At 44.7% G+C, this 24,544-nt stretch overlaps 3 protein-coding genes across 3 annotated transcripts; 1 reads left to right on the top strand and 2 right to left on the bottom strand.

Annotated features, from left to right (window-relative positions):
- The first annotated feature begins 3,515 nt into the window (after positions 1 to 3,515).
- Positions 3,516 to 4,451, top strand: LOC113036491 (olfactory receptor 10J5-like). The gene has a single exon (XM_026192884.1). The coding sequence runs from the start codon at positions 3,516 to 3,518 to the stop codon at positions 4,449 to 4,451; it is 936 nt and encodes a 311-aa protein (XP_026048669.1).
- A 4,403-nt stretch (positions 4,452 to 8,854) lies between these two features.
- LOC113036490 (olfactory receptor 10J5-like) lies at positions 8,855 to 9,796 on the bottom strand. Its single transcript, XM_026192883.1, has one exon. The coding sequence runs from the start codon at positions 9,794 to 9,796 to the stop codon at positions 8,855 to 8,857; it is 942 nt and encodes a 313-aa protein (XP_026048668.1).
- Positions 9,797 to 20,694: 10,898 nt separating this feature from the next.
- LOC113036489 (olfactory receptor 51G1-like) lies at positions 20,695 to 21,705 on the bottom strand. The gene has a single exon (XM_026192882.1). The coding sequence runs from the start codon at positions 21,703 to 21,705 to the stop codon at positions 20,695 to 20,697; it is 1,011 nt and encodes a 336-aa protein (XP_026048667.1).
- Positions 21,706 to 24,544: the final 2,839 nt, after the last annotated feature.

Below are 24,544 nucleotides of genomic sequence, written 5' to 3'. Positions count from 1 at the left end.
TGATCCATCTCAGCGTTAAACTCAAAGGCTGAAGAGTCTGCAGGGTCCATGTTCTGGTCGCATCGTTCTGTCATGAATCGCTGTGTGGCAGACAGGAGTTGAACCCAAAATTAGGCACGTTTAAACACAAAGAACTCAGCTTTATTTGCTGGCAGGGGAAAGTTATACAAAAGCAAACTAAACTAAACTAAACTCACAGTGAGATCCACACAGCATAAGGGCAGCAAGACTAAGACTCCAAGGTAAACCTACGCAAACAAAACACACAGCAAGATAAGGGTAGATCACAACATAGACAAACTGAAACACAGGGCTTAAATACACAGAGGAGCAATCAGGGAACGGGCAACAGGAGGGAAACACAGCTGGGGCAAATCAGGCCTAACGAAACATGGGAAGATACATTAACATAAGACATGCACCTCCAAAGTAAAACAGGAAACATAACACAGACTGAACTTAAAGACACAGACTCACAGGCACTGCAACAGAGGGAACAGAGACGTAAACCATAAGACAGAACTCTAACAAAGAAACCGAAGACTAGAAATGACAAATAATATAATAAACTCAAAACCCTCGGTCAACAACCCAGGCATCCTAACACAAGTAGGCCTGCAGAGCGAGAGCGAAGTGCTCTAATAGGGTGATATGGTACTACAAGGTCATTAAGATAAGATGGGGCCTGATTATTTAAGACCTTGTATGTGAGGAGCAGGATTTTGAATTCTGGATTTAACAGGAAGCCAAAACAGGAGAAATCTGCTCTCTCTTTCTAGTCCCTGTCAGGACTCTTGCTGCAGCATTTTGGATCAGCTGAAGGCTTTTCAGGGAGTTTTTAGGACATCCTGATAATAATAAATTACAGTCGTCCAGCCTGGAAGTAATAAATGCATGAACTAGTTTTTCAGCGTCACTCTGAGACAGGATATTTCTAACTTTAGAGATGTTGCACAAATGGAAGAACGCAGTCTTACATATTTGTTTAATATGTGCGTTGAAGGACATGTCCTGGTCAAAAATGACTCCAAGGTTCCTCACAGTGTTACTGGAGGCCAAGGTAATGCCATCCAGAGTAAGAATCTGCTTAGATACCATATTTCTAAGCTTTTCAGGGCCGAGTACAATAACCTCAGTTTGATCTGAATTAAGAAGCAGAAAGTTAGCGGCCATCCAGGTCTTTATGTCTTTAAGACATTCCTGCAGTTTAACTCATTGGTGTGTGTTATCTGGCTTCATGGACAGATAGAGCTGGGTGTCATCTGCATAGCAGTGTAAATGTATGCTATGTCTTCTAATGATGCTGCCTAAGGGAAGCATGTATAATGTAAACAGAATTGGTCCTAGCACTGAACCCTGTGGAACTCCATAATTAACCTCAGTGTGTGAAGAGGACTCTCCATTTACATGCACAAACTGGAGTCTATTAGATAGATATGATACAAACCACTGCAGTGCAGTACCTGTAATACCTACAGCATGTTCTAATCGCTCTAATAGGATATTATGGTCGACAGTATCGAACGCTGCACTGAGGTCTAGCAGGACAAGCACAGAGATGAGTCCACTGTCAGAGGCCATAAGAAGATCATTTGTAACCTTCACTAAAGCTGTTTCTGTGCTGTGCTGAGCTCTGAAACCTGACTGAAACTCTTCAAATAAACCTCTGCAGATGATCTGTTAGCTGTTTGACAACTACTCTTTCAAGGATGTTTGATATAAAGGAAGGTTGGAGATTGGCCTATAATTAGCTAAGACTGCTGGGTCTAGAGATGCTTTTTGAGTAAAGGTTTAACTACAGCCAGCGTGAAGGCCTGTGGTACATAGCCGATCATTAGAGATAGGTTGATCATATTTAAGATCGAAGAATTAATTAATGGCAGGACTTCTTTGAGCAGTTTTGTAGGAATGGGGTCTAAAAGACACGTTGATGGTTTGGAGGAAGTAATTATTGAAGTTAACTCAGAAAGATCAACTGGAGAAAAAGAGTCTAACTTAACATCAATGGTACTAAGAGTAGCTGATGAAGTCATTACTAGTTAATGTTATTTAATATGAAGGTAATAGCAGAGTGTTACAGGCATCGCCCTAAACAATGTAGCCTCATGGGCAGTGTAGTCCGTGCTGCAGGGAGAATGGACTGCCATACACGTTAAGTGTCTGTGAGCGAGTGTCTGTGTACGAGTTGTCATCGAGCAGAAACGGGAGCTGGAAGCATGTAAATATAATAATAACCACTGCAGCCAAGAAGAGAGCCTGACGAGCCCAGCTGTAAGTAAGCTATTAAGACTCGACTGTACACTGTGTTCGTGTTTCCTCTGAAACAATAAGCTCCGTTGGAGCCTTTCAACGCCTCTCTCTGTCTCTAGCAAAGTTGACCCACACAACAAAGTAAAGCTAGTTTTCAGCTACGAGCCCGACACAAACCTGACGTATCAGCCAGAGGTCCCTTTACTACGGTTCGGAGCCGCGGACCTGTTTTATATACGCGCGAATAGTTTTCTATACGAGATCGCTGCAAAAAGTGCAGCCTTACCTAATGTCCACCTACTGTTACTCATTTATATGAAGATTTAAACATCTGGTTGGTGTTGGTGTGGCGAGTATAACTCCGAAATGACAACACAGGCACGGCTTCTTCAAGACGGGCGCTTTGCTGCATTTATTGAACGCCGTGAAAACTACAAACATAAAACACAAAGGCTCGTGGCCACCTGCCACTTCGGAGGTCCTAGAACAATAACTTTACAGTCCTGTGCATTCTTGAACAGCTGGTAGACTAACCAGGCTTTTGCAGATAGCTCGCTGAACTCCTTAGCGTGATTATTAAACGTGGGCTCACAGCCTATATTATCACGCCCAAACCTCGCGATAATAGCGGTGTAACAAAACTGGTTCTTTGTGACAAGATAAACACACCCTTACAATGTTGTCCACAGAAATGTACAAGCAAGAACATTTTAACTGCTGGAACCATCTATTAAACTTCTTTATACATAAGCCATTTCTGTGACACTTACAGCGAGTATCCTTCAGTAACAGTAACAAACCACACAACCTGCATTTGAAATGTTGGCTACCACAGCAGTGTAGTATTGCAGCATGGCATTTGGGTCTTCTAACTAAACTAGGAAAACTTCACACACAAACAGCACCCATCCCTGTGGATCATTGTAAATGCCATTGGAAACACACCGTGTTATGTTGCCAGTTTGAAAGCTGATGTTAACATTTCATAGCAGTCAGCAGCCAGTGGAAGGTTCAGAGGATGATGTCATTCTGCTGCTGGGGGCGTCTGCTGAGCTGAAGGCTTTAAAAGAAGCTGGTCTGATGCACTCACTGCTTTTTGACTTTTCGGAAGGTTTTCAGTTAAAAACTCTGACAGGTTCCTTTCATTTGCTCTGTGAAATATTGTTATGCAGTTACACATTTCTCATCAGTTCATGTGTGTTTTTATATGAAAATATTTGGTGTAAGTATTGTTCATTAAGCTGATTGTGACGGACCTTTGCATCATGATAAACTTCACAGAGGGCTCATACTTCATCCTTGGTGCCTACTTTGATGCCGGGCCTACAAAATACTTGTTTTTCTTGCTTCTCTTGTCTTTATATTCTTTAATCATTTGCGCCAATGTCCTGCTGATTGTGGTTATCTGTGTGAACAGAAGCTTACATGAACCTATGTACATGTTTCTGTGCAGCCTGTTTGTGAATGAGCTGTATGGTAGTACAGGGCTGTTTCCGCTCCTCCTGGTTCAGATCCTCTCTGATGTTCACACTGTTTCTGCTCCTCTCTGCTTCCTGCAGATCTTCTGTCTGTACTCTTATGGAAGTGTGGAGTTTTATAACTTAGCCGTCATGTCTTATGACAGATATCTTGCCATCTGCTGTCCTCTGCAGTATAACATGCGAATGACATCCAGCACGGTTTCTGTGCTCATCGCTGTGTCGTGGATCTATGCTTTGTTGCTGGTTGCTGTGACAGTTTCTCTGAGCTCACCTCTGCAGCTGTGTGGGAACATCATCAACAAAGTGTACTGTGATAACTATGCCATTGTTAAACTGGCCTGTTCTGACACCACACTCAATAACATCTATGGACTGATCAGCACAGCATTCACCATTTTTCTGCCTCTCACGTTAATCTTTTTCACCTACATGAGGATCCTGAAAGTCTGTTTTTCTGGATCCAAACAGACCCGACAGAAAGCCGTCAGCACCTGCACGCCTCACCTCGCTTCTCTGCTCAACTTCTCTTTTGGGGCTTGCTTTGAAGTATTGCAGAGCAGATTTAATATGAACACTGTACCAAACATTTTACGTATTTTGATATCACTGTACTGGCTTATATGTCAGCCGCTCTTTAATCCTGTGCTGTACGGGCTGAAAATGTCCAAAATTTATGACATTTGTAAAAGTTTGCTCTACTGGAAAGTTTGGATCATGTAGCAGATGTAATTAAACAAATGAGAATATTTAAAGACATTTCTTCACTGGCTGTTGTTTCCCGTTAGGCTGCATTCAGTCTTCAGCCACTTAAACACTGTAAGAGACAGCAAAGCCTTTAATCATTCAGCAACACATAAGCAGCCACACGGTACCTTCCACATGTGTTCATGTAGGACACAGGTGTCGAACTCCAGGCCTCGAGGGCCGGGGTCCTGCAGGTTTTAGATCTCACCTTGGGTCAACACACCTGAATCAAATGATTAGTTCATTACCAGGCCTCTGGAGAACTTCATGACATGTTGAGGAGGTCATTTATCCATTTAAATCAGCCGTGTTGGATCAAGGACACATCTAAAACCTGCAGGACACCGGCCCTTGAGGCCTGGAGTTTGACACCCCTGATGTAGGATGTCCAGATAAAATTGGTAAAAGCGACACCAACATGGTGGACCTTTTGTCACTGAATTCTTTGAGACACTCAAAAAAGCAGATTTCAGCAATTTTTTAAAATTAGATTCTCCAACACTGAAAGAAAAAGTCTGCCAAGAATGCTGGGTTTAACTTTTTACATCAAAGTTATTTACTAAAGTAAGATGGAACGTTTAAATGTTACATTTAATGAAATCTAGTTTGAGATGTTCTAAGAGAGGTGGAGTCTGAGACCCAACCTGACATATAGACACAGACTAACAGGCTGTCAGGGGTCGTGTGTGGATGCAAGGAGGAGATGACCCAAAAGCAGGACTCACGGCGCAGGATACAGAAGTTTATTATAGTGAGCGGATGAACAGAACATGAACAAACGCTGACTGGCTGGATGATTGAATGGCTGGCTGAATTGGAAACACACACGGGAACGATGGCAGTGACAACATCACATCAATGACAAGACGGTGAAGGACTTAAATACTCTGACTGATGAGGATGATGACCGGTGAGTACACAGCTGAACATAAGCTGACACATAGGAAGTAGAACCAGAATTAATGACTCTGAGACAGAGGGCTGGCACGGTGAAGCGGGAAACATGAATGTGGAAAATAAACGGAACATGAACTAAAATGCTGAGTCAATGACCCAGGAACCCTGACACAGACACACACAAACATAAACATGCATTCCCACTGTGAAATGCACTTCACACACGCACACACATGCACGTTTGTTTGTCGCCAGATGCCACGTTTATTTCTAGTTTTCATTTATTAAGATAGTCCACAGTCTGACAGCTCCAGTCTCAGCTGATTTCCCCTCCGCTCCTCTCCCGTCTCACTATAAAAGGGGAAGGAAACCATCATCAGTCCAAACGCCATCAGCTGTTCTCACCTGCGTCTCCAGCACCGCCCCGTTGAGCTCACTGCACCACTCCTCCCCTGCAGCCGCGCCCGGGACCACACCTCCACCACACCCACTCTCATGCACACATCTACAAATACTCAGCTCTCACCCAACATGGAGACACACAGAAATGAACACTGTACACGCACTCACACTCCCAGTACATACTCTATAACAGGTACCATCACCCCCGAGACCCAGGAGATGTTTCTCTTTAATCTGGGGTTGAGACCGCCCCCTGGTCCTGCAGCAGCAAGGAGGCCCACCATCCCAGACCCCAACCAGATGGCCAACTCCTTCCCCCGGCTCCCCGCCCCCAACAGGGAACAGGGAACGGGGGTGTGAGAAGACCCCATACCTCACTCCACCCGCTCATATGTGGTGTTGATGCATGCTTTTCTAAAATGCATTTAAATGGTGGTGCTAACAATCCTCTGCCAAATAGCATCTGGTAGCAGCATGGCCCCTCCCGGGAACCCTCAATGTCTACATGTATTTAAAATTAAGAGGTGGGCACCGGGGCCAGAAGTGAGGTTGAATAAACAGACTGTTCTCTGGATACCGGTAAGTGAGCCAACCCCCAAGGCCCTATATGTCGACCCAAATTTAGGCCGTTACAGCTGCAGACTGCAGCCCCATAACCATCAGATGGCATCTGAGGCTGTAGGGCTTCAAAAACAAAGAACTTCTTCAAAGGCCTCGTCTCCCTGAACGCCACAGAACTGACCGTTTGGACCAAACATGGGACGTTGAAAGGTGGAAGAGAGTTTTATTCTCTGATGAGAACAAATGTAACCTTGATGGTCCTGATGGTTTCCAACGCTACTGGCATGACAAGCAGATCCCACCTGAGGTGGTTTCTATAACGATGGAGCTCATCACTGAGCTCATGTTTGGATCTTTGATTTCTGTTTTTGGGGGTTTACAGTTTTTTTTGGAGGTGTGGTCCTAAACTTTTGATCAGCAGTTTAATTGATATTGGTGGTGATTTAAATGCTTCATGACGATCGCATCAAAGCACCATTCAGCGTCTCAATTCTCCCTGCTGTCCTCCAGGGTGTTGGAAATGATTAAGCCTATTTATTTAGTTATTCATCAATTGATTGGTATGATTTGAAGCTTAAAAAGGTTCGTTCTAAGCTAACATTTAGTTTAGTTTGGTTTTGGGGGTTTTTCCACCAAGTCTCTGGTGTCTGACATCACTTATGCATTTCTATTCTGTCAGCTACCTTTCCATCCTCAGTGGCATCAAAAACTCAAAGTTTTAGTCCATAATGAACACCATGTTTAAACTTAAGGGCATCGATAAGTGCATGTGGCACCAGGAAATCCTAGGCCAAAGGTTGATGATTGATGTTATGATCATATCATCAGATCTGTGGTCAGATGTTCTGGTCACTCGGGTGAAGAGAGAGGCTGAGGTGATCGCCACCTGGTGATGAATTGGATCAGGTGGTCAGGGAGGACGCTGGACAGACTTGGAGCACCCACATGTATAGTGAGAATCAGCTGGGAACACCTAGCACAGGGCCCGGTCCGCAAAATCTTCCACCTCTGGCAGATCTTCAGCAGCATTCCAAGGAATACTGGAGCCCTCAGGACTCTTGCTGCAGCATTTTGGATTAACTGAAGGCTTTTCGGGGAATTTTTAGAGGCCATGCTGCTAGTGAGTCGGTTATGAGCTAAGCTAAGCTAGCAAAATCTAAAGACACAGTGAGCGAATACAAATTAGCGAGTGAGTACACAGAGAGTGCTTCGGATGAAGCACGTGAAGATTCTACTATGAAATAAGAAGTTTTTTTTATTAAATTGCTCCGCAGATAAACTACACAAAAACCCCACTGTGTTGGAACAGGAAGTGATGCTCTTCCGCAGAGAGAGCCAACGCCAGGTAAAAGCTCCTGACAGTCTGAACTCTTAAGATAACATGAACAGCAGTAAAAGTAAAACCTTGAATAAGCATTGAAGAGCTGTATATTAGTTAAATGTAGTTATTGCTAAAGCATATTAATAGAAATGATCAGTAGGCCTGCTGGGTGTTTATGCAAAAGAAGCTCTGAGGAGAAAGTTGTTTTTTTCAGCCATGAAATCATCCTGGTGTTTGATTCCTGAACATTTCATCTCTTTCTCCTGGATGAAGGTAAACCGGTTCCTCTGGAGAAATTGTTTTTAAGATTGTTTTTGAAATTTACAATTTGACTGTCATTTTGCAGAAGATAAGACATTTCTACACTCAGTGAAATAAGGGTCAAAGGTCATTGAACCACAAAGGTTGTTCTCTAAAGTGAGGTGTGCTGGCTGCAACAATTTGTGCATTTCACCTATAAAGATGTCTTACATCTGACCTTAGATCAGCTGTGACAGCCAGCTGTGTCTGAGCCTCTGACTCTGTGATGTCCGTCAGCACTTATAAGCTCCGCCCACCTCCTCTTTCATGATATGAAGTATGTGCATTCACAACCTGAGCAGACTGTTGTTTTTTTTGTTGTTTAGTTTTATGGGTTGTTTAATTTACCTTTCATACTTTTGCATTCTTAATTTTGCCCTGAGACAAAGAGGCAACAAATGTTGAAATAAAAAATTATCAAACAAACAAACAAAAGAAAAAAAAGGTGAACCGCAATAATGCTAAGAATTTGTAATGGTATTGAAATGTTGTGAGGGGACTTGTGGCGCTGCTGCAGTTTGCAGCTGATCCTGAGCATGTGCTGCCATGATGGGCCAGGCGTTAAAGCCTCTATGAGTGTCTGTGCTTTGTTTTAGCTGAGGATGCTTTCAGTTCTGTGAGGAAGGAGCACAGAACCCACAACTGACTGTCTGCCACCTTATCTCCCTCTCCCGATTAGACGCTTCAACCTCAGTCCAAAAAGCAGAGCATTTTCAGTGTTTTGCAGGTCTTGTTGCTGTCTAAGAGAAACGATGTAGTAGTTAGAAATAACATTATATGATATAGACTTCAGACTTTACAGAAAAATGAACGAGCCCTATTTATGGCAGTAATGAAGTACACAAAGAAATAAAATAAATAAAGCCAGACACATTTATTGTTTTCATTCTTTTTCAATCTAACTCAATATTGTGTTAACTTTTGAATAAAGCAAACTTTTACAAATGTCACGAATTTTGGACATTTTCAGCCCGTACAGCACAGGATTAAAGAGCGGCTGACACATAAGCCAGTACAGTGATATCAAAATACGCAGTACATTTGGTACATTGTTCATATTAAATCTGCTCTGTACTATTTCAAAGCAGCCGCTGCAAGAGAAGTTGAGCAGAGAAGCGAGGTGAGGCGTGCAGGTGCTGACGGCTTTCTGTCGGGTCTGTTTGGATCCAGAAAAACAGACTTTCAGGATCCTCATGTAGGTGAAAAAGATTAACGTGACAGGAACAAACGCTGTGAATGCTGTGCTGATCAGTCCATAGATGTTATTGAGTGTGGTGTCAGAACAGGCCAGTTTAACAATGGCATAGTTATCACAGTACACTTTGTTGATGATGTTCCCACACAGCTGCAGAGGTGAGCTCAGAGAAACTGTCACAGCAACCAGCAACAAAGCATAGATCCACGACACAGCGATGAGCACAGAAACTGTGCTGGATGTCATTCGCATGTTATACTGCAGAGGACAGCAGATGGCAAGATATCTGTCATAAGACATGACGGCTAAGGTCAAAAATTCCACAACGACATACGAGTACAAAGAGAAGATCTGCAGGAAGCAGAGAGGAGCAGAAACAGTGTGAACATCAGAGAGGATCTGAACCAGGAGGAGCGGAAACAGCCCTGTACTACCATACAGCTCATTCACAAACAGGCTGCACAGAAACATGTACATAGGTTCATGTAAGCTTCTGTTCACACAGATAACCACAATCAGCAGGAGGTTCGCACAAATGATTAAAGAATATAAAGACAAGAGAAGCAAGAAAAACAAGTATTTTGTAGGCCCGGCATCAAAGTAGGCACCAAGGATGAAGTATGAGCCCTCTGTGAAGTTTATCATGATGCTCTAATTGTTCATCAAACAGTCTTAACACTAATTTTGTTACATATATGAATGTTAATTAACACAATTCACAAGCATCAAGACAACACATTAAATGCAGATGAATCATATTCAGTCACTGACATCAAAAACATTATATTCAACATATAAAATCCTTCCTGTGTGAAACTCAGGCTAACAGCATGTAAATCATACACACTCATACACACACCCTCAGACTGAAGCCCTGCTTCTTTTAAACCATTCAGCTCAGCAGACGTCACAGCAGCAGACTGATCTCATTATGAGAACTCCTGATTGGCTGCCTGAGTCAGAGGAAACCTGAAAGGACCTGCAGGACAAAGATGTGTCGTGACAGGTTTCCTATATGGCAGTGGGCCTTTAAAAGAGTTATAAACTTCAATCAAAATTTGGTTTACTTACTGTTTATAATAAGTTCATGTGTACTTGTGTGTTTTCAGAGTTCTGCAGCAAACACTGCTCCACTTTAGATGACAGCAGATTAACAACTTGTAACGGCGGTCTGGCGAGGAAGGAGCAGCTAGCATGTCTAGCAGGCATGTGGTGTGGAGGTTAGCCGGACAACTCAGAGCCCAGTCAGTTAAACAGAACAGACCTTTACTTGTTGCTAGCAGAGTGAGAACATACAAGCCAGGTCTCCACGGCTCGAGTCTGTCCATTTTTTCTGCGAAAATGACATCACTTCCGGTTTCGGCCAGGTAATAGCGGACATACGATAGTTCACGCTGACGTCTATTCCAACCTAGGAAGTGTTGCCAACAGCTGATAGGATCGGCACTGGTTGGGTAGGAATACACCAAATGCACTGATTTCCACAATCATACACACCATTCCCCCCGTTTATGGACAACAGCGCTTGGACATCTCTCATGGACATTCAGATAAAACTCACGGACTTCAGTGTGGATCAGTGTTTTTGATGTTAACATGTGTTATTTATGGGGAACTCTTTTTGAGAATCTGTATTGCTTGGTATAAGCCAGAAGAATTTGCTTAGTTGTCTTTGTGCACCCCCACTGTCACGGCGGGGTGCGCCGATGTGTATGGAAACAGGACCCAAAAGCAGATGAAGACGAGGAGTTGTAAGTTTAAACAGAAAAGTGATCCTTTATTAGATGACGGCAGGGGTTAACCAGGAACCGAAAGCAAACTGACAAAAAACCCACTAAGAAACAAAAACTATAACATACAATGACAAAGACTGTAACTATGACTATGGTGGAAAAACGGGCGAAGACTATGACTATAACTGTAACTCTGGTGAGATAAACAGACGACCCGACAATGACATGCAGAAAACAGAGGGCTTAAATACATACATGAGGTGATCAGTGTGTGAATGGGTGGATGACTGGTTGTGTAAAGCACTTTGGGGTCCTTAGGGACTAGTAAAGCGCTATATAAATACAGGCCAGGCCATCAGGGGAAGTGGAGACACATGGGGGAACAGCTGACTGACATAAACCTAATGACAGGACCAGGAGGACGAAAGCTAAATACAATGAACAAAGAACACATGACACTGTCAGAATAAAACGGGAAACACTAAAACTAGACATGACAACTCAACTTAACAGACCTAATACGTGATGAATAATACAAGAACCCAAAACATAGAAAACCAAGGGAACAATAATAAATAACAGCTTAAACTAAAGCTAGATAGGAAATGACACAAAAACTAATCACATATCAAAATGAGACAAATACAAAAATGAACTCAGAGCGCTGGGTCAGAGACCCAGCCTGTGACACCCACTGGGTTTTTCGGTTAATTGAATAGCTGCAGCAGGAGTGATTATTTAAGTTTTCCTTTTCTTTTCTTGTTATTTTTCTTTGGTTTCAGTTAAATACACGGTACCTGCAAAAGCGTTGTGTGTATTTATTAATTACTGCCCATCAGCTCCAGTAGCATTCCTAAATCTTCTGATTAATAATAACCTAATATTTCACTCAATACCTAGCCTGTATTCATTCATTAGCGCTTCATCAGTGTTACATAACCACAATCAGAGACTTGTTGGCAGCAATGATCATGATGTATAATGTAGGAGTTTTAAACTTCCAACATCCATGTAACCTCCAAGAATGAAACCAGGGTTTTAATAGTTTTGCAATTTTCATTAGTTTTTATTTTTATTTAGTTTTGACTTCAGATTTTCATTTTTATATCAGTTTTAATTAGTTTTTACCAATTGTTTGCTAGTTTAGTTTTTATTTTTTTGAAAATCTTTAGTTTCAGTTTAGTTTTGATTCGTTTCAGTTTAGTTTTAGTCGTGTTTGCAATAATTAAGTGCAACAAAATCCCAGTTTCATCATATCAGTCATGCTCTTCTGCTTATCCTCGGGTATGTTGCTATTCCAGCTACCATACCCTGCACCCTGCACAGGTCGCCTGTCTGTCGCAGGGCTAACACGCAGAGACAGACAACTCACATTCCCACCTATGGGTTCTTTAAATAAATAAATAAACAAAGGCAGATGAACAACCACTGATACCAGGCAACTATAAAATGTATATCTTGGCCCCAATGAGACTATTAACTCTCGCAGCACCGGGTGTTCGTAATTTTGGTTCAAGTGAATTGATAAACTTTTTGAAGGCAATTGACTCACACAGTTGTGTAGATGTCCCCGTCCTGTTGTCTCGGGTTGCATCACGCTGCCTTGCCTGGGGTTAGCTTCTGTTTCTGGGGATGAGGGTTGAGTGTGCTCCCTTCTCAAGCTAAGCTAGGTTAGCCTTCTTGTGTGAGCTTTTCAAGTGCACTTTAAGGTTTGTGGGATTTTTCCCTTTAGAAATGTCCCTCATAATTTGTCTCTTTCCACTACAAGACACAAGACACTTGCTTTATCCAAAACACAGTCATATTCAAAGTAATCCCAAATTGGACTCTGGCGCTTTCTCCTGACTTTTCCTGACATGATTCTGCGCGTGGGCGGAGCAACAACACAGACGACTCGACTAACGTGCTGCCACCTGCTGGCATGATGAGACACAGCAAGAGAAAAATCTGGAAACGAAACTTTATTTTCACCCAGGACACGCTCACATCAATGAAAACTAAACACATTTTGCTATAAATTCAGTTAATTTTAGTTTTATGAACACTCATTACAGTTTTAGTTAGTTTTGCTTTTTTTGTTTTTATTTTTATTTCCGTTAACGAAAATGTTTTTACACTTCTAGTTTTCGTTAACGATAATAACCTTGAATGAAACAAGACAGAGGAAGTTACATTTAGCATAGTTTTTCTTTAAGCCACAAAATAAGTATAAAAAGATGACACCGTGTGATTCAAATAATTACCCCAAAATCTTCAGCAACATTTGCAAACAAAAGTTTTGTTCTTCTCTGAACATTTTATAGTAAAAACCTGCATTAAAGACACCACCTCACCTGTGAACACTCCTGCAGGTGTTTCCACCCATAAAAAGCTGCACCAACCACTGGGGTGGTTGGTGCAATCACGCCCGCCGTGTTAAAACACGGGGACTCAGGGGTTGGTGGGTGTGTGGTGTGACGTGAATTAAAATAAAGTTGGTTCTGAACGTTGCTCCGTGGTCCCGCCGTGCCTTATTCACGCCACATTGGTGCCGAAACCCAGGAGGCGGCACGGCGGGTCCGTATCGGAGCCAGGGAATGGAGGAGCTGGCTCGAAGGGTGGCCGAAATGGCGGCCGCCCAGCGGGAGCAGGCGGCGGAGGTGCGTCGCCAGCAGGAAGAGCTGCAGGACCGGTCCGAGCGCCACCTGGAAAGGATTGGGGAGCTGGTGGCGCTGCTCTGGGCCTGGGCGCCACCACCACAAGTGTGTCCCGAGGACAGTGAAGCGGTGGAGGAGCCGTGTGGGGCACCTCGGCAGCCGGAGGTGGTGGACGAGTCACGCGGGGGTCCGAGCCTGCCGGAGGAGGAGGAGCAGCCGGGTGAAGGGCTGCTCCTGCCGGGAGCGGTGGAGGAGCCGCTCCAATCGGAGGCGGAGGACGAGGCGGGCGAGGGTCTACACCTGCCGGAGGAAGAGGAGTCGCTCCACCCAGAGGTGGACGAGGGGCTGTGCCTGCTGGAGGCGGAGGCGCAGTGCGGGGAGCCGCTCCAAACGGGAGTGGCGGAGGCGGTGGCGGAGCAGCCGTGCGAGGAGACGGAGGTCCCTGCTCCAGAGCAGCCTGCGCAGCCGGAGTTGGAGGCAGAGGAGCGGGACAGCCCCGCTAAGCCGGGGGTCAGCGGGCTGGCTAGTCCAGCCTCGCTGCCACCAGTCGATTCTGCGCGCCTGACGTCTGCCCAGCCGCCTGTGTGCAGGAGCTCACGGCCATGCCTGTGGGGCCGTGTCCGCTTGCTACGCGGCCGACCTCCGGACCAGCTTCGCCGTTGCCGCTGGATGCGCGGGCGGCCACCAGAATGGACGCTTCCCCGTCGCTTGGGCTGGGGCGCCGATGTTTTGGGCCGAGTCTCGCCCCAGTTCGCGGGGGGGAGTAGGTTCGGCCAGATTGCTCCCCGGCCTCAATCGGGCGATGGGGGTATGTGGTGGGGCGTGGTTTGCGGTGCCGTGCGGACGCACCTGCACGGCATCCGCAATCACGCCCGCCGTGTTAAAACACGGGGACTCAGGGGTTGGTGGGTGTGTGGTGTGACGTGAATTAAAATAAAGTTGGTTCTGAACGTTGCTCCGTGGTCCCGCTGTGCCTTATTCACGCCACATCACACACCCACCAACCCCTGAGTCCCCGTGTTTTAACACGGCGGGCGTGATTGCGGATGCCGTGCAGGTGCGTCCGCACGGCACCGCAATCACGCCCCACCACAAGATGTTTTAAGGCTGTAAAACCCCTCACTACACATTTTCACACTTTTCTCTCTTGTTTAAACTGTCAAAGTTCAAACCTTCGTGGAAAAATAAGTCCAGTATTATAGAATGAAACCAAAGATCAAACTCTGTTTTCATGGGAATAGAGCAGCTGCCTGAGAATCCAACATTAATGGATCAATACTGAATCAATGGTACGGAAGTAGAGGAATGAGTTGAGTATGTCTGTGAAGGTTCTCAGTCATCCAGGTCATCGTAGTCAAAGGAGCTTGCAAAGAAAAGCGTCTGGACTTCTTTAAGTTGCTTGAAGACGTTTCACCTCTCATCCGAGAAGCTTCTTCAGTTCTAAGGTCAAATGGTGGAGAGTCCCAGATATAAACCTAGTGGGAGTTGTTAGGATGCCTGGGTCGTTGACCCAGGGTTTTTGAGTTTATGATATTATTTATACTTTCTAGTTTTTGGTTTCTTTGAGTTCTGTCTTATGGTTTATGTCTCTGTCTTCTTTAGTTGCTCTGTCTCCCCTGTCACCCTTGTCTAGTTCGCGTCTCTGTGTATCCTTAGTTCCTATATCCCCGTGTTCAGTCAATGTTTGTGTCTGCCCTGTTCCCACGTCTCTGTTCCCTCTGTAGTGCCTGCATGTGAGTCTGTGTTATGTGTTTCCTGTTTTACTTTGAAGGTCTCTGTCTTATCTCAGTGTGTTCAGTTTACGCTTCTTTGGTCTCGTCAGTTCTGATTTGCCCCAGCTGTGTTTCCCTCCTGTTATTCATTCCCTGATTGCTCCCTCTGTGTATTTAAGCCCAGTGTTTCTCTGTGTCCGTGTCGTGATCTACCGTTTATTTTGCTGTGTGTTTTGTCAATCCGCCGGTGTTAGTTTATTTTTGACCTTTTTCCAGTTATGTTATGTTTGAGTTCAGCATTAAAGCTGTTTTGGTTTAAGTTTCTCTCTGGAGTCTGCATCTTGGGTCCTATCCCTGTCCGCACACAGCCGTCACCTAACAGGAGTGACCCCCCACAGAGGGACAAAAGGACCCCTGATGATCCTCTAATCACCTGAGCCAAGGTGTGAAACTGGGTGTGGGTCCCAATCAGCCAGAGTTTCGGGTGAGTTCATTGTGAAACCTGGCCCCACCTTATCATGCGAATTCCTGAGGTCAGATGGCCCAGGATGTGAGTGGGCGTTAAGGCGTCTGGGAAGGATCTCAAAACTGGATTATAGATGGCAGAGAGTTGGTGTCGTAAACCCCGCCTCTGTTCAAAGATGGTCGCTCACAGTGGACATAGATGTTTCTTTCACTCCTCTTTCAAACCATCTGTCCTCTCTGTCCAAAATGTGAACATTGGCATCCTCGAAAGAGTGACCTTTGACCTTTAGATGCAGATGGACTGCTGAGTCTTGTCCTGTGGAGGTGGCTCTTCTGTGTTGTGCCATGCGCTTGTGAAGTGGCTGTTTGGTCTCTCCGATGTAGAGGTCTGAGCATTCCTCGCTGCACTGTACAGCATACACCACGTTGTTAAGTCCTCTTTCGAGGATGCCAATGTGTGATTGGGCTCATCTCTGATGGAGATGAGCCCAATCACACATTGGCATTGGCAAACAGAATGTGCCCGCTCCGACCGACCACAAAGGGTTAAGGCCTCCACCATCATCGCCATCCCCCAAAAGACTGGAATAGACACCCTCAATGGCTACAGACCTATAACCCTCACATGTGTAGTCATGAGGTGTTTTAAGTGGATAGTTCAGCACATCAGAGACTGTCTACTTTCCTCTCTCGACCCCTATCAGGTTGGTTACAAAGCAAATTGATCCATGAGGATACCATCACCCGTCACAGAGTGCTGAGCCATCTGGAGAACAGGAAGCACCTGGTGATGATGCTCTCTGTGGACTACAGCTCAGCATTCAACACCATAATCCCCAACATCCTCAGGACTAAACTGGACCACCTTCAGACCCCTCCTGGATCAAAGAATTCCTCACCAACGGAAGCTTCACAGGGCTGCGTTCTCAGCCCCCTACTGCACACTCTGTACACCTATGACTGTACACCAAACCACCCAATCACAGTGGTGTCATCATCATGTATGCCAATAACACCACTGTGATTGGGCTCATCTCTGATGGAGATGAGATAGGACACAGGACAGAGGTAGAGAACTTGTCCTGCTGGTGCTCAGAGAATAACCTGAAGCTGAACATCCTAAAACCAAAGAACTCATCATGGACCTCAGGAGACACAGACGGGTCCACTCCCCTCTCATTATAAATGGAGAACAGGTGGAATCTGTCTCCACCTTCAGGGTTCTGGGCATCCACATCTCAGCTGATCTCACCTGGACCCACAACAGCATCGCCCTGGAAAAGAAGACCCAGCGGCAGCTGTACCTCCTCTGTGTCCTGGGCCAGAAGCTGCTCCTGGCCTTCTACTGCTCCTCAGTGGAGAGTGCTCTCCTCAGGGGCCACGACTGAGAGCAGGAAGGCTGCACAGAGGGTCATTAACACTGCCAGAAACATCATTGGCTGCCCTCTGACACCCCTGGAGGTCATCACCTGATCCTCCTGTCTCAGGTAAACCAGGGCCATCACAGGTGACCACGCCCACCACCTGCTGCCCTCTGGTTGGTGCCTCAGGTCAAGCAGATCCCACACGTCCTGTTTTCTATATATTATTTTTGTTGTATATAAACTCCCCTTGTCTTTTATTCATTCCTGCTTTCTACTTTTTATATTTTTATTGCTGCACAGTTGGTGCTGAACACACAAAATTTCACTGTACATGTACAGTGACAATAAAAAGCTATTCTATTGTGTTGCTGGGGGATTGTTGCCGGATGTATGTATGTCTGTACCATGTTCAAACACAGGGATGTGCATAAGCGCACATGGCACCAGGACACCCTAGGTAACAGATCGATGATCAATTTTGTGATCATCAAATCATCAGATCTGCAGTCATGTGTTCTGGACACCCAGGTGAAAGGAATAGAGCTGATCACCAGCTGGTGGTAAGTTGGATCAGGTAGAGGGGGAGGATGCTGGGTACAATTAGAATATCTAAACATAAAGTGAGGGTGTGCTGGGAGGATCTGGCAGAGGGTCCAGTCCACAAGATCTTTAATTCCTGGATCTTGCAAAGCTTCAACAGCATTTTGAGGGAAGCTGAGTGGACCACACCTTCATTGTTGAAGCTGTGTACGGAGCTGTGGCCACATGGCTGAATATAAAGAAATGAAGATCTTTTGCATATCAATGTATTTTGATTCCATAGGATTAGGATAATCATTGATTATAATGAGTTTAACCTGGGAACATACAGTACCGCCTATTTCTGTTTCAGCAGTGCAATATGTAAGAAAACCTTCTCATAACTTACGATATTGTGTCTGTTTTGTCAGCTTTCCTTGTTTTTTGTAACCTACTGGTCACAACAAAGTTGAAACAATGACAAGCTGTTTCATGACTAGCTGTGGCCTATTGCTGAGTCCAGGCATGGAAGTCGGGGTTGCTGACTGTGAACTTTCATTATGCAGCCCAAAGAGGTCACAGTGATGTGAAGGAGGCCATTATAAAAAGCAGAACACTGCTGTCACGCCAGGAACTGCAGGAGTGGACAATGTTTGGATCGTTGGTAACACTTTTATGAACTTTTATACCTATTTACACCGGTGTGGAATATGCATAATAAAACTGCACGTGTGACTCTAAAGTTTTCTGTAATGTGTTTATATTATTTTCTGTTTCTTAGCATGTGGCTAAAGTGCAACACTAAGTGGATCAGCAGTGAGCTGGTGGATGTTCAGAGTTGGTGTCCACATAAATATGGACAACACATTCTACAACATCAGGAAAAAGCTGGAGCAGTGTTTCAGAAAGTCTGTATGAAGTTTGCAGGGTGTGTCTTCATGGGTGGGTCCTCTGAGGGGGGTCATTACCGTCCTCAGCCCTCTGAGACCAGAGCTGAGGTCCGCTCCGGCTGATTGGTCTCTCTGGTCAAAAGCACTCACAGATAGTTGCATCAGAGGGAGTTGGAGGAAACTGTGGCTAATGAGGAGACACCTCAGGGACAGAAATGTTTACATGCACAGGTGACCTTTAATCTACCTGTTACAGTGATGATGTAACTCTTACAGCATCAGCAGGTTTACTTCAACAGAAAAGTTCTCTCACTTTGTTCAAAGTCTTAAATTCATCTTTTGTGGAAATAACTAAAAGTCAACTCTCGATCCAAGACGGCACTGATCCCAGCGCCACGTTAGCTTCCTAACACACAGCAGGCCTGAGGGCCACTGAGGGTTTAGAGTCAGGCTGTCACATGATTAACTGCACGCTGAGACAAGAAGAAAACGGCCATAAACTCGTCGCTCGCACTAAAAACAAAACCCTTTAAATATGCATTTTTATTAAAGGCTGCATTTGTGTGGTAGAAACGTCACTCGCTTCAGAGAACACTGGACCGTCATCGCTGCCAAACATGAACCCATGTCTGAACCCGGCCTTCAGTGAACCCTGACCTAAACCTCAAGTGGGTCACTAAAAGTCAGCGAGTGCCTCTTAACTGCTCCCCTGACAAATCAACTGATTTAAGCATTTCTAATGAAGTGCTGCAAAATTCAAAAAGAGAAAGTTGAATCAGAAGGTTTTCCCAGAATGCACTTTGTGAACTTTCCTGCAGTGAATGATCAAAAACAGATCTGCCACCAAGTTCCTGCTGCTCCACATCACAGACATGAAACTGAGGCAGGTTGAGACTGATAGACCATCCCACGGATCTGGAATGATCCACGTGCAGAATGACCCCATGGTCAGCTGATCCTGTTAAGCAGAAATGTTTAAGGTGGCAAAAATGATGCAAACTTATGAATGTATTGTCTTCTACTTTTGAAAAAAAAAATTGTCAGAAGGTTCAATTAAAAACTGCAGTTTCCAAAAAGTTTAATTTTCTGGCAATTATTTCATAGTTCAGACTTTACAGGTTAACAACCTGCAGAACAGCAAGATCCTGTTGGGTGTTAGGTCAGTTTAACTTTTAAGGACGTGAACAGAAAGCATCTGGACTTCTGGACATAAACGACCTCACTCAGAACTGACAGAAGTCATCTATGTTCACTACGAATGACCATCTTTGAACAAAGGGGGGCTTACAACTCCGATTTATTCTGGGATCCTTCCCAGATGCCTTGATGTCCACTCACATCTTGTCAGTCTCACAATGGTTTCAGCCCAAATCTCTGCTGGTAATGACCCACAACCTTTTTCACAATGGACGGAGGGATTGGAGAGCAACTTCGGGTTACTACCTTGCCCAGGGATATTGGCATACATGCTAGGGGGATTGAACCACCAACCTTGCGATTAGTAGGTGACCTGCTCTACCTCCTGAGCTACAGCCAGTCACCTGTACAGCACCCCATGTGACTCAGAGCGGCCAGCCCGGGACAGCCCTTTGCCACATGGCTTCGCCTCTCTCTCTGTCTTCACTGCACTGTCTAACAAAGGCCCAAAATAAACTTTGAAAAGTCCAGTCGCTTTTCTTTCCAAGCTCCTCAGACAACCAGCACCTGGATGGCCTACACAGAGATGTCAAATGAACTTTTAACCCTTTTTACTGAATTTTTCCACGTTGGTCCGGCTGTATGGAAAGTGCAGCTGTGATGCATGTATGAGCTAAAATCTTCTGTTTGTGGTTTCTGAAAATGTGCTGTGTGCTGGAGGAGGTAAAGACTCAGCTGCTGGTGTGTCATTTCACTCAGAATCTCTCAACAAAGCGACGGCAGACTGTGCCTCTGCCGGAAGAACTGTAATAACTGTGTAAGAAACCTATTGTGATTCATGCTGCAGACACAGTATTTGAGTCTGAATCATGACAGCCTTTTAGGATGTGACTGTAGCTGTAAGATTCATGAGCAACCAGAGGAGTAAGATGGCTTTCAGAGGCTGCTGGTTTGAATCTGCACAGAAGAGTTTACACGAGTCAGAGGCAGCCATGTATTTACATGGAATAATATGCAATAATAATAATAATATACAATATTCACCACAGTGTTCAGAGCAGACATGATGATGATTTTGCTTCTGCAGTTATCTCCTTTTGTGAGCAAACAGACGTTTGCAGATGTTGGACATGTTCAGTCCGTACAGTACGGGGTTAAAGAGCGGCTGGCAGGTTAGAAAGTACAGCGATAAAACAATGTGCACCATGCTGTGCACACTGCTCAGACTGAACCTGCTCTGGATCACTTCAAAGCAAACACCAAAAGAGAAGTTTAGCAGAGAGGACAGGTGAGGCGTGCAGGTGCTGACGGCTTTCTGTCGGGTTTGTTTGGATCCAGAAAAACAGACTTTGAGGATCCTCACATACGAGCAAAGGATTAAGATAACTGGAACAAAGACTGTGAGAGCTGTGATAAAAAGACCATAAATGTTATTTGCTGTGGTTTCAGAGCAGGCCAGTTTCACAATGGAGTAGTTCAAACAGTAAACCTTGTTAATGACGTTCCCACAGAGCTCCAGAGGAGCGATCAGTAAGATCAAAGCAAGAATGGTAAGAAAAGAGTATAACCAGGAAAGTGCAATCAGCAAGACAACCGTTGCAGGCGTCATACGTGTGTGATATTGCAGAGGACAGCAGATGGCGAGGTATCTGTCATAAGACATGACGGCTAAGATGCAAAACTCAACACAGACATACGAGTACAGACAGAAGATCTGCAGGAAGCAGAGAGGAGCAGAAACAGTGTGAACATCAGAGAGGATCTGAACCAGGAGGGACGGAAACAGCCCTGTACTACCATACAGCTCATTCACAAACAGGCTGCACAGAAACATGTACATAGGTTCATGTAAGCTTCTGTTCACACAGATAACCACAATCAGCAGGACATTGGCGCAAAGAATCAATAAGTATAAAGACATAACAACCGTGAAACAGAAATATTTCAAAGTACTGGTGTCGAAGTAAGCAGCAAGTGTGAAGTATGAAACCTTTGAGGAGTTTATGATGAGCTGTATTTTGTTCCCCTGCGTTGTGTCTTCACTGTGATCCTGCAAACACACAATTTCACATTTTAGGCGTTTCTCATCATAAGCCATCATCACATGATCAGAGCAGGAAAAACACGTTTCTCTCTTTATGTTAATGAACACAGATGTGCTACACACATCTGTCAAAGTATCTACTTAAAAGTATTCTCTACACAAACGTACCATTGTGTGTTTGTGAAGCTTCGCCTTACTGCTGCCACGCTCACTGAAACTTTCCCTGATCGCAGAGGCAGCCGTCACTAAAGCTGGAGCTGACTGATGCAACAAATCAGCAGAAAAAACCTGACAAAGACCGCCTACCTGTTCAGGGAAATGATGTCAGTCTTTGGCCTTATGAACAGCACCGTCTGCAGAGACCATGAAATACAAACCTTCCTGATCCTGGACACTAAACTGAACTGGTGCCAGCTGAACTACCTCCAGATCAATGCCAGTAAAACCAAGGAACTGGTGGTAGACTTCCGCAGGCACAAGCATTCTCCACTGCAACCACTGAACATCCAGGGTATGGACATTGAGGCTGTGGACAGCTACAGGTACCTTGGTGTTCATCTGAACAATAGACTGGACTGGACTCATAACTCAGACGCCCTCTACAGGAAAGGGCAGAGCAGGCTGTACCTGCTGCGGAGACTCAGGTCGTTTGGAGTGGAGGGCCCACTCCTGAAGACCTTCTATGACTCTGTGGTGGCTTCTGCTATCTTTTATGGCGTGGTCTGCTGGGGCGGCAGCATCTCTGCTGGGGACAGGAAGAGACTGAACAGGGTGATCCGAAGGGCCGGCTCTGTTCTAGGATGCCCTCTGGACCCAGTGGAGGTGGTGAGTGACAGGAGAACGGCGGCTAAGCTGTCATCCCTGTTGGACAACGTCTCCCACCCCATGCAGCAGACTGTGACAGCACTGAGCAGCTCCTTCAGTGGGAGACTGCGGCACCCACGGTGTGGGACGGAGAGATTTCGCAGGTCTTTCCTCCCCACTGCTGTCAGACTCCATAATAAAGACTTTAACTGATCAAGCACACACATCCATACATATGCAATAACACTAAGTGCAATAATCCTTTCTGTCATCGTTGTATTTTTACTCAGTTGTATATAGTATTTGTATTCTATTTTTATCTTATTGTATATTTATTTTATTTTATTCTACTGTATATAGTATATTATTTTATTCTATTCTGTACAGCTGTGTACTGTATTTATTCTTATTGTATTCTAATTTTTGCCTCATAACTTTTGCACTGTCCACTTCCTGCTGTGACAAAACAAATTTCCCACGTGTGGGACTAATAAAGGTTATCTTATCTTATCTTAAACCACCAGAACAACCTCCTCTGCAGCACCCTGGTCTCATCACTAACTGTTCTCAGGGAAGTTTGAAGGTTTCATGGGTTTAAGAAGTTGTTAGTGGACACGGGTAGCTGCATTCTGACCACAGTTGTTGAATGAATCAGTGAGAGTATGGAAGGACTCAGCAAATTCCTGATCAGGGTGGATGTGAGGGAGTGAACAAAAAAAAGGGGAAACCTTTTAAGGACAAATATACTTGCCATTGTAAAATGTGTGCATGGGTGGAGGAGGGTGGAGTAGGTGGGGAGGCAGATTGACCTGTTGGGGGGAGAGGTGGGGGCCGAGTCTGACTGAGGCCATGTCCACACTAATACGTTTTCGTTTGAAAACGCATCATTTTCTCTCCATCCAAACTGAGACGGCGTCTTCAGTCAAGGAAAACGGAGCTTTTTGAAAACGCTCTCCAAAGTGGAGACATTTGAAATGCCGTTTTCGTGTCGCCTTGTGGACTGTGTTGGCAAATCAGTTTTACCCCGGTTCTTTTTATTCCTCGAGCATCCAGAGATGGCACCGGACTTAGTAGTCAGGTGCCACAAAATCTTTATTCATCTTCATTTATCTTTAAGTAAGTAAGTAAGTAAAATTTATTTATATAGCACATTTCACAGATAAAAATCACAAAGTGCTTTACAATAAGATCCGACATACAAGTTAAAATTAATTAAATTAATTAAAAGCCCGTTTGTACAAAAATGTCTTCAGCTGCTTTTTAAAGGAGTCAGTAGAGTCTAGACAGCGTAAAGACAACGGCAGACAGTTCCACAGCCTCAGTGCCTGAAAAGCCCGATCCCCACGTGTTTTAAATCTAGTACGTGGGACCACCAGTAGCCTCTGACCTGAAGACCTAAGTGCTCGGGATGAAACATGAGGTTTCAACAGGTCAGAGATATACTGGGGAGCTTCACCGTGCAGAGCTCTAAAAGTTACAACTAAAATTTTAAAATTTACTCTTCTTCATTTAAGCATGCACTTCTAGAAGGGAAGACGAGGCCAATGTCCCTCTCCAAAATCTTCACCCCTTTGTTAGTTACAGCCAGCTTTATAGAAACGTCCCCATCATAAACCCCCTACGGTGTGCTGCAAACTCTGTCTGTGTCTATGTGCACGAGCACATGAATGCCTACATGTGCGCGTTCCCGCGTGTCTATGTGAGTGCTCATGAGTGAGTGTGCGTGTGGATGTGTGTGCGTGACCGTTAAAACACTGTGGGTGTAGGTAACTCCCTAGAGGTCATAAAACCCCTCTCACTTCCAGACCACAGGTATCCAGTTACAATGTTGAGACCCCCACCCTAAAACTTCCTCTGGGGAATTTCCACTCAGCATAAACTCTTCTCTGTTTTACTTTCACAGCTCAAGTGGGGGAGGGGTACCCTACTCCTAAGTCCACGACAGAGTGAGGCCTTTATTACTTTAAGGGCAGTGTCTCTACAACAGTTCTACATTCTATGATAACACATTTCTAAACTCTAAATCAGCTAAACATTCTACAACTGCAAAAAACCGAAGGTTTTCAAAAACGATAATGCATTTTAATCA

This window comes from Astatotilapia calliptera, chromosome 14, assembly GCF_900246225.1.
Source record: "Astatotilapia calliptera chromosome 14, fAstCal1.2, whole genome shotgun sequence".
Classification (NCBI taxonomy): Eukaryota; Metazoa; Chordata; class Actinopteri; order Cichliformes; family Cichlidae; genus Astatotilapia; species Astatotilapia calliptera.
This window is presented reverse-complemented; position numbering and strand designations above follow the sequence as displayed.

What these genes read in the sequence shown, in the direction of transcription:
- LOC113036491 (XM_026192884.1), top strand. Translation starts at nt 3,516, where the DNA reads ATGATAAACTTCACAGAGGGCTCATACTTCATCCTTGGTGCCTACTTT.
- LOC113036490 (XM_026192883.1), bottom strand. Translation starts at nt 9,796, where the DNA reads ATGATAAACTTCACAGAGGGCTCATACTTCATCCTTGGTGCCTACTTT.
- LOC113036489 (XM_026192882.1), bottom strand. Translation starts at nt 21,705, where the DNA reads ATGGCTTATGATGAGAAACGCCTAAAATGTGAAATTGTGTGTTTGCAG.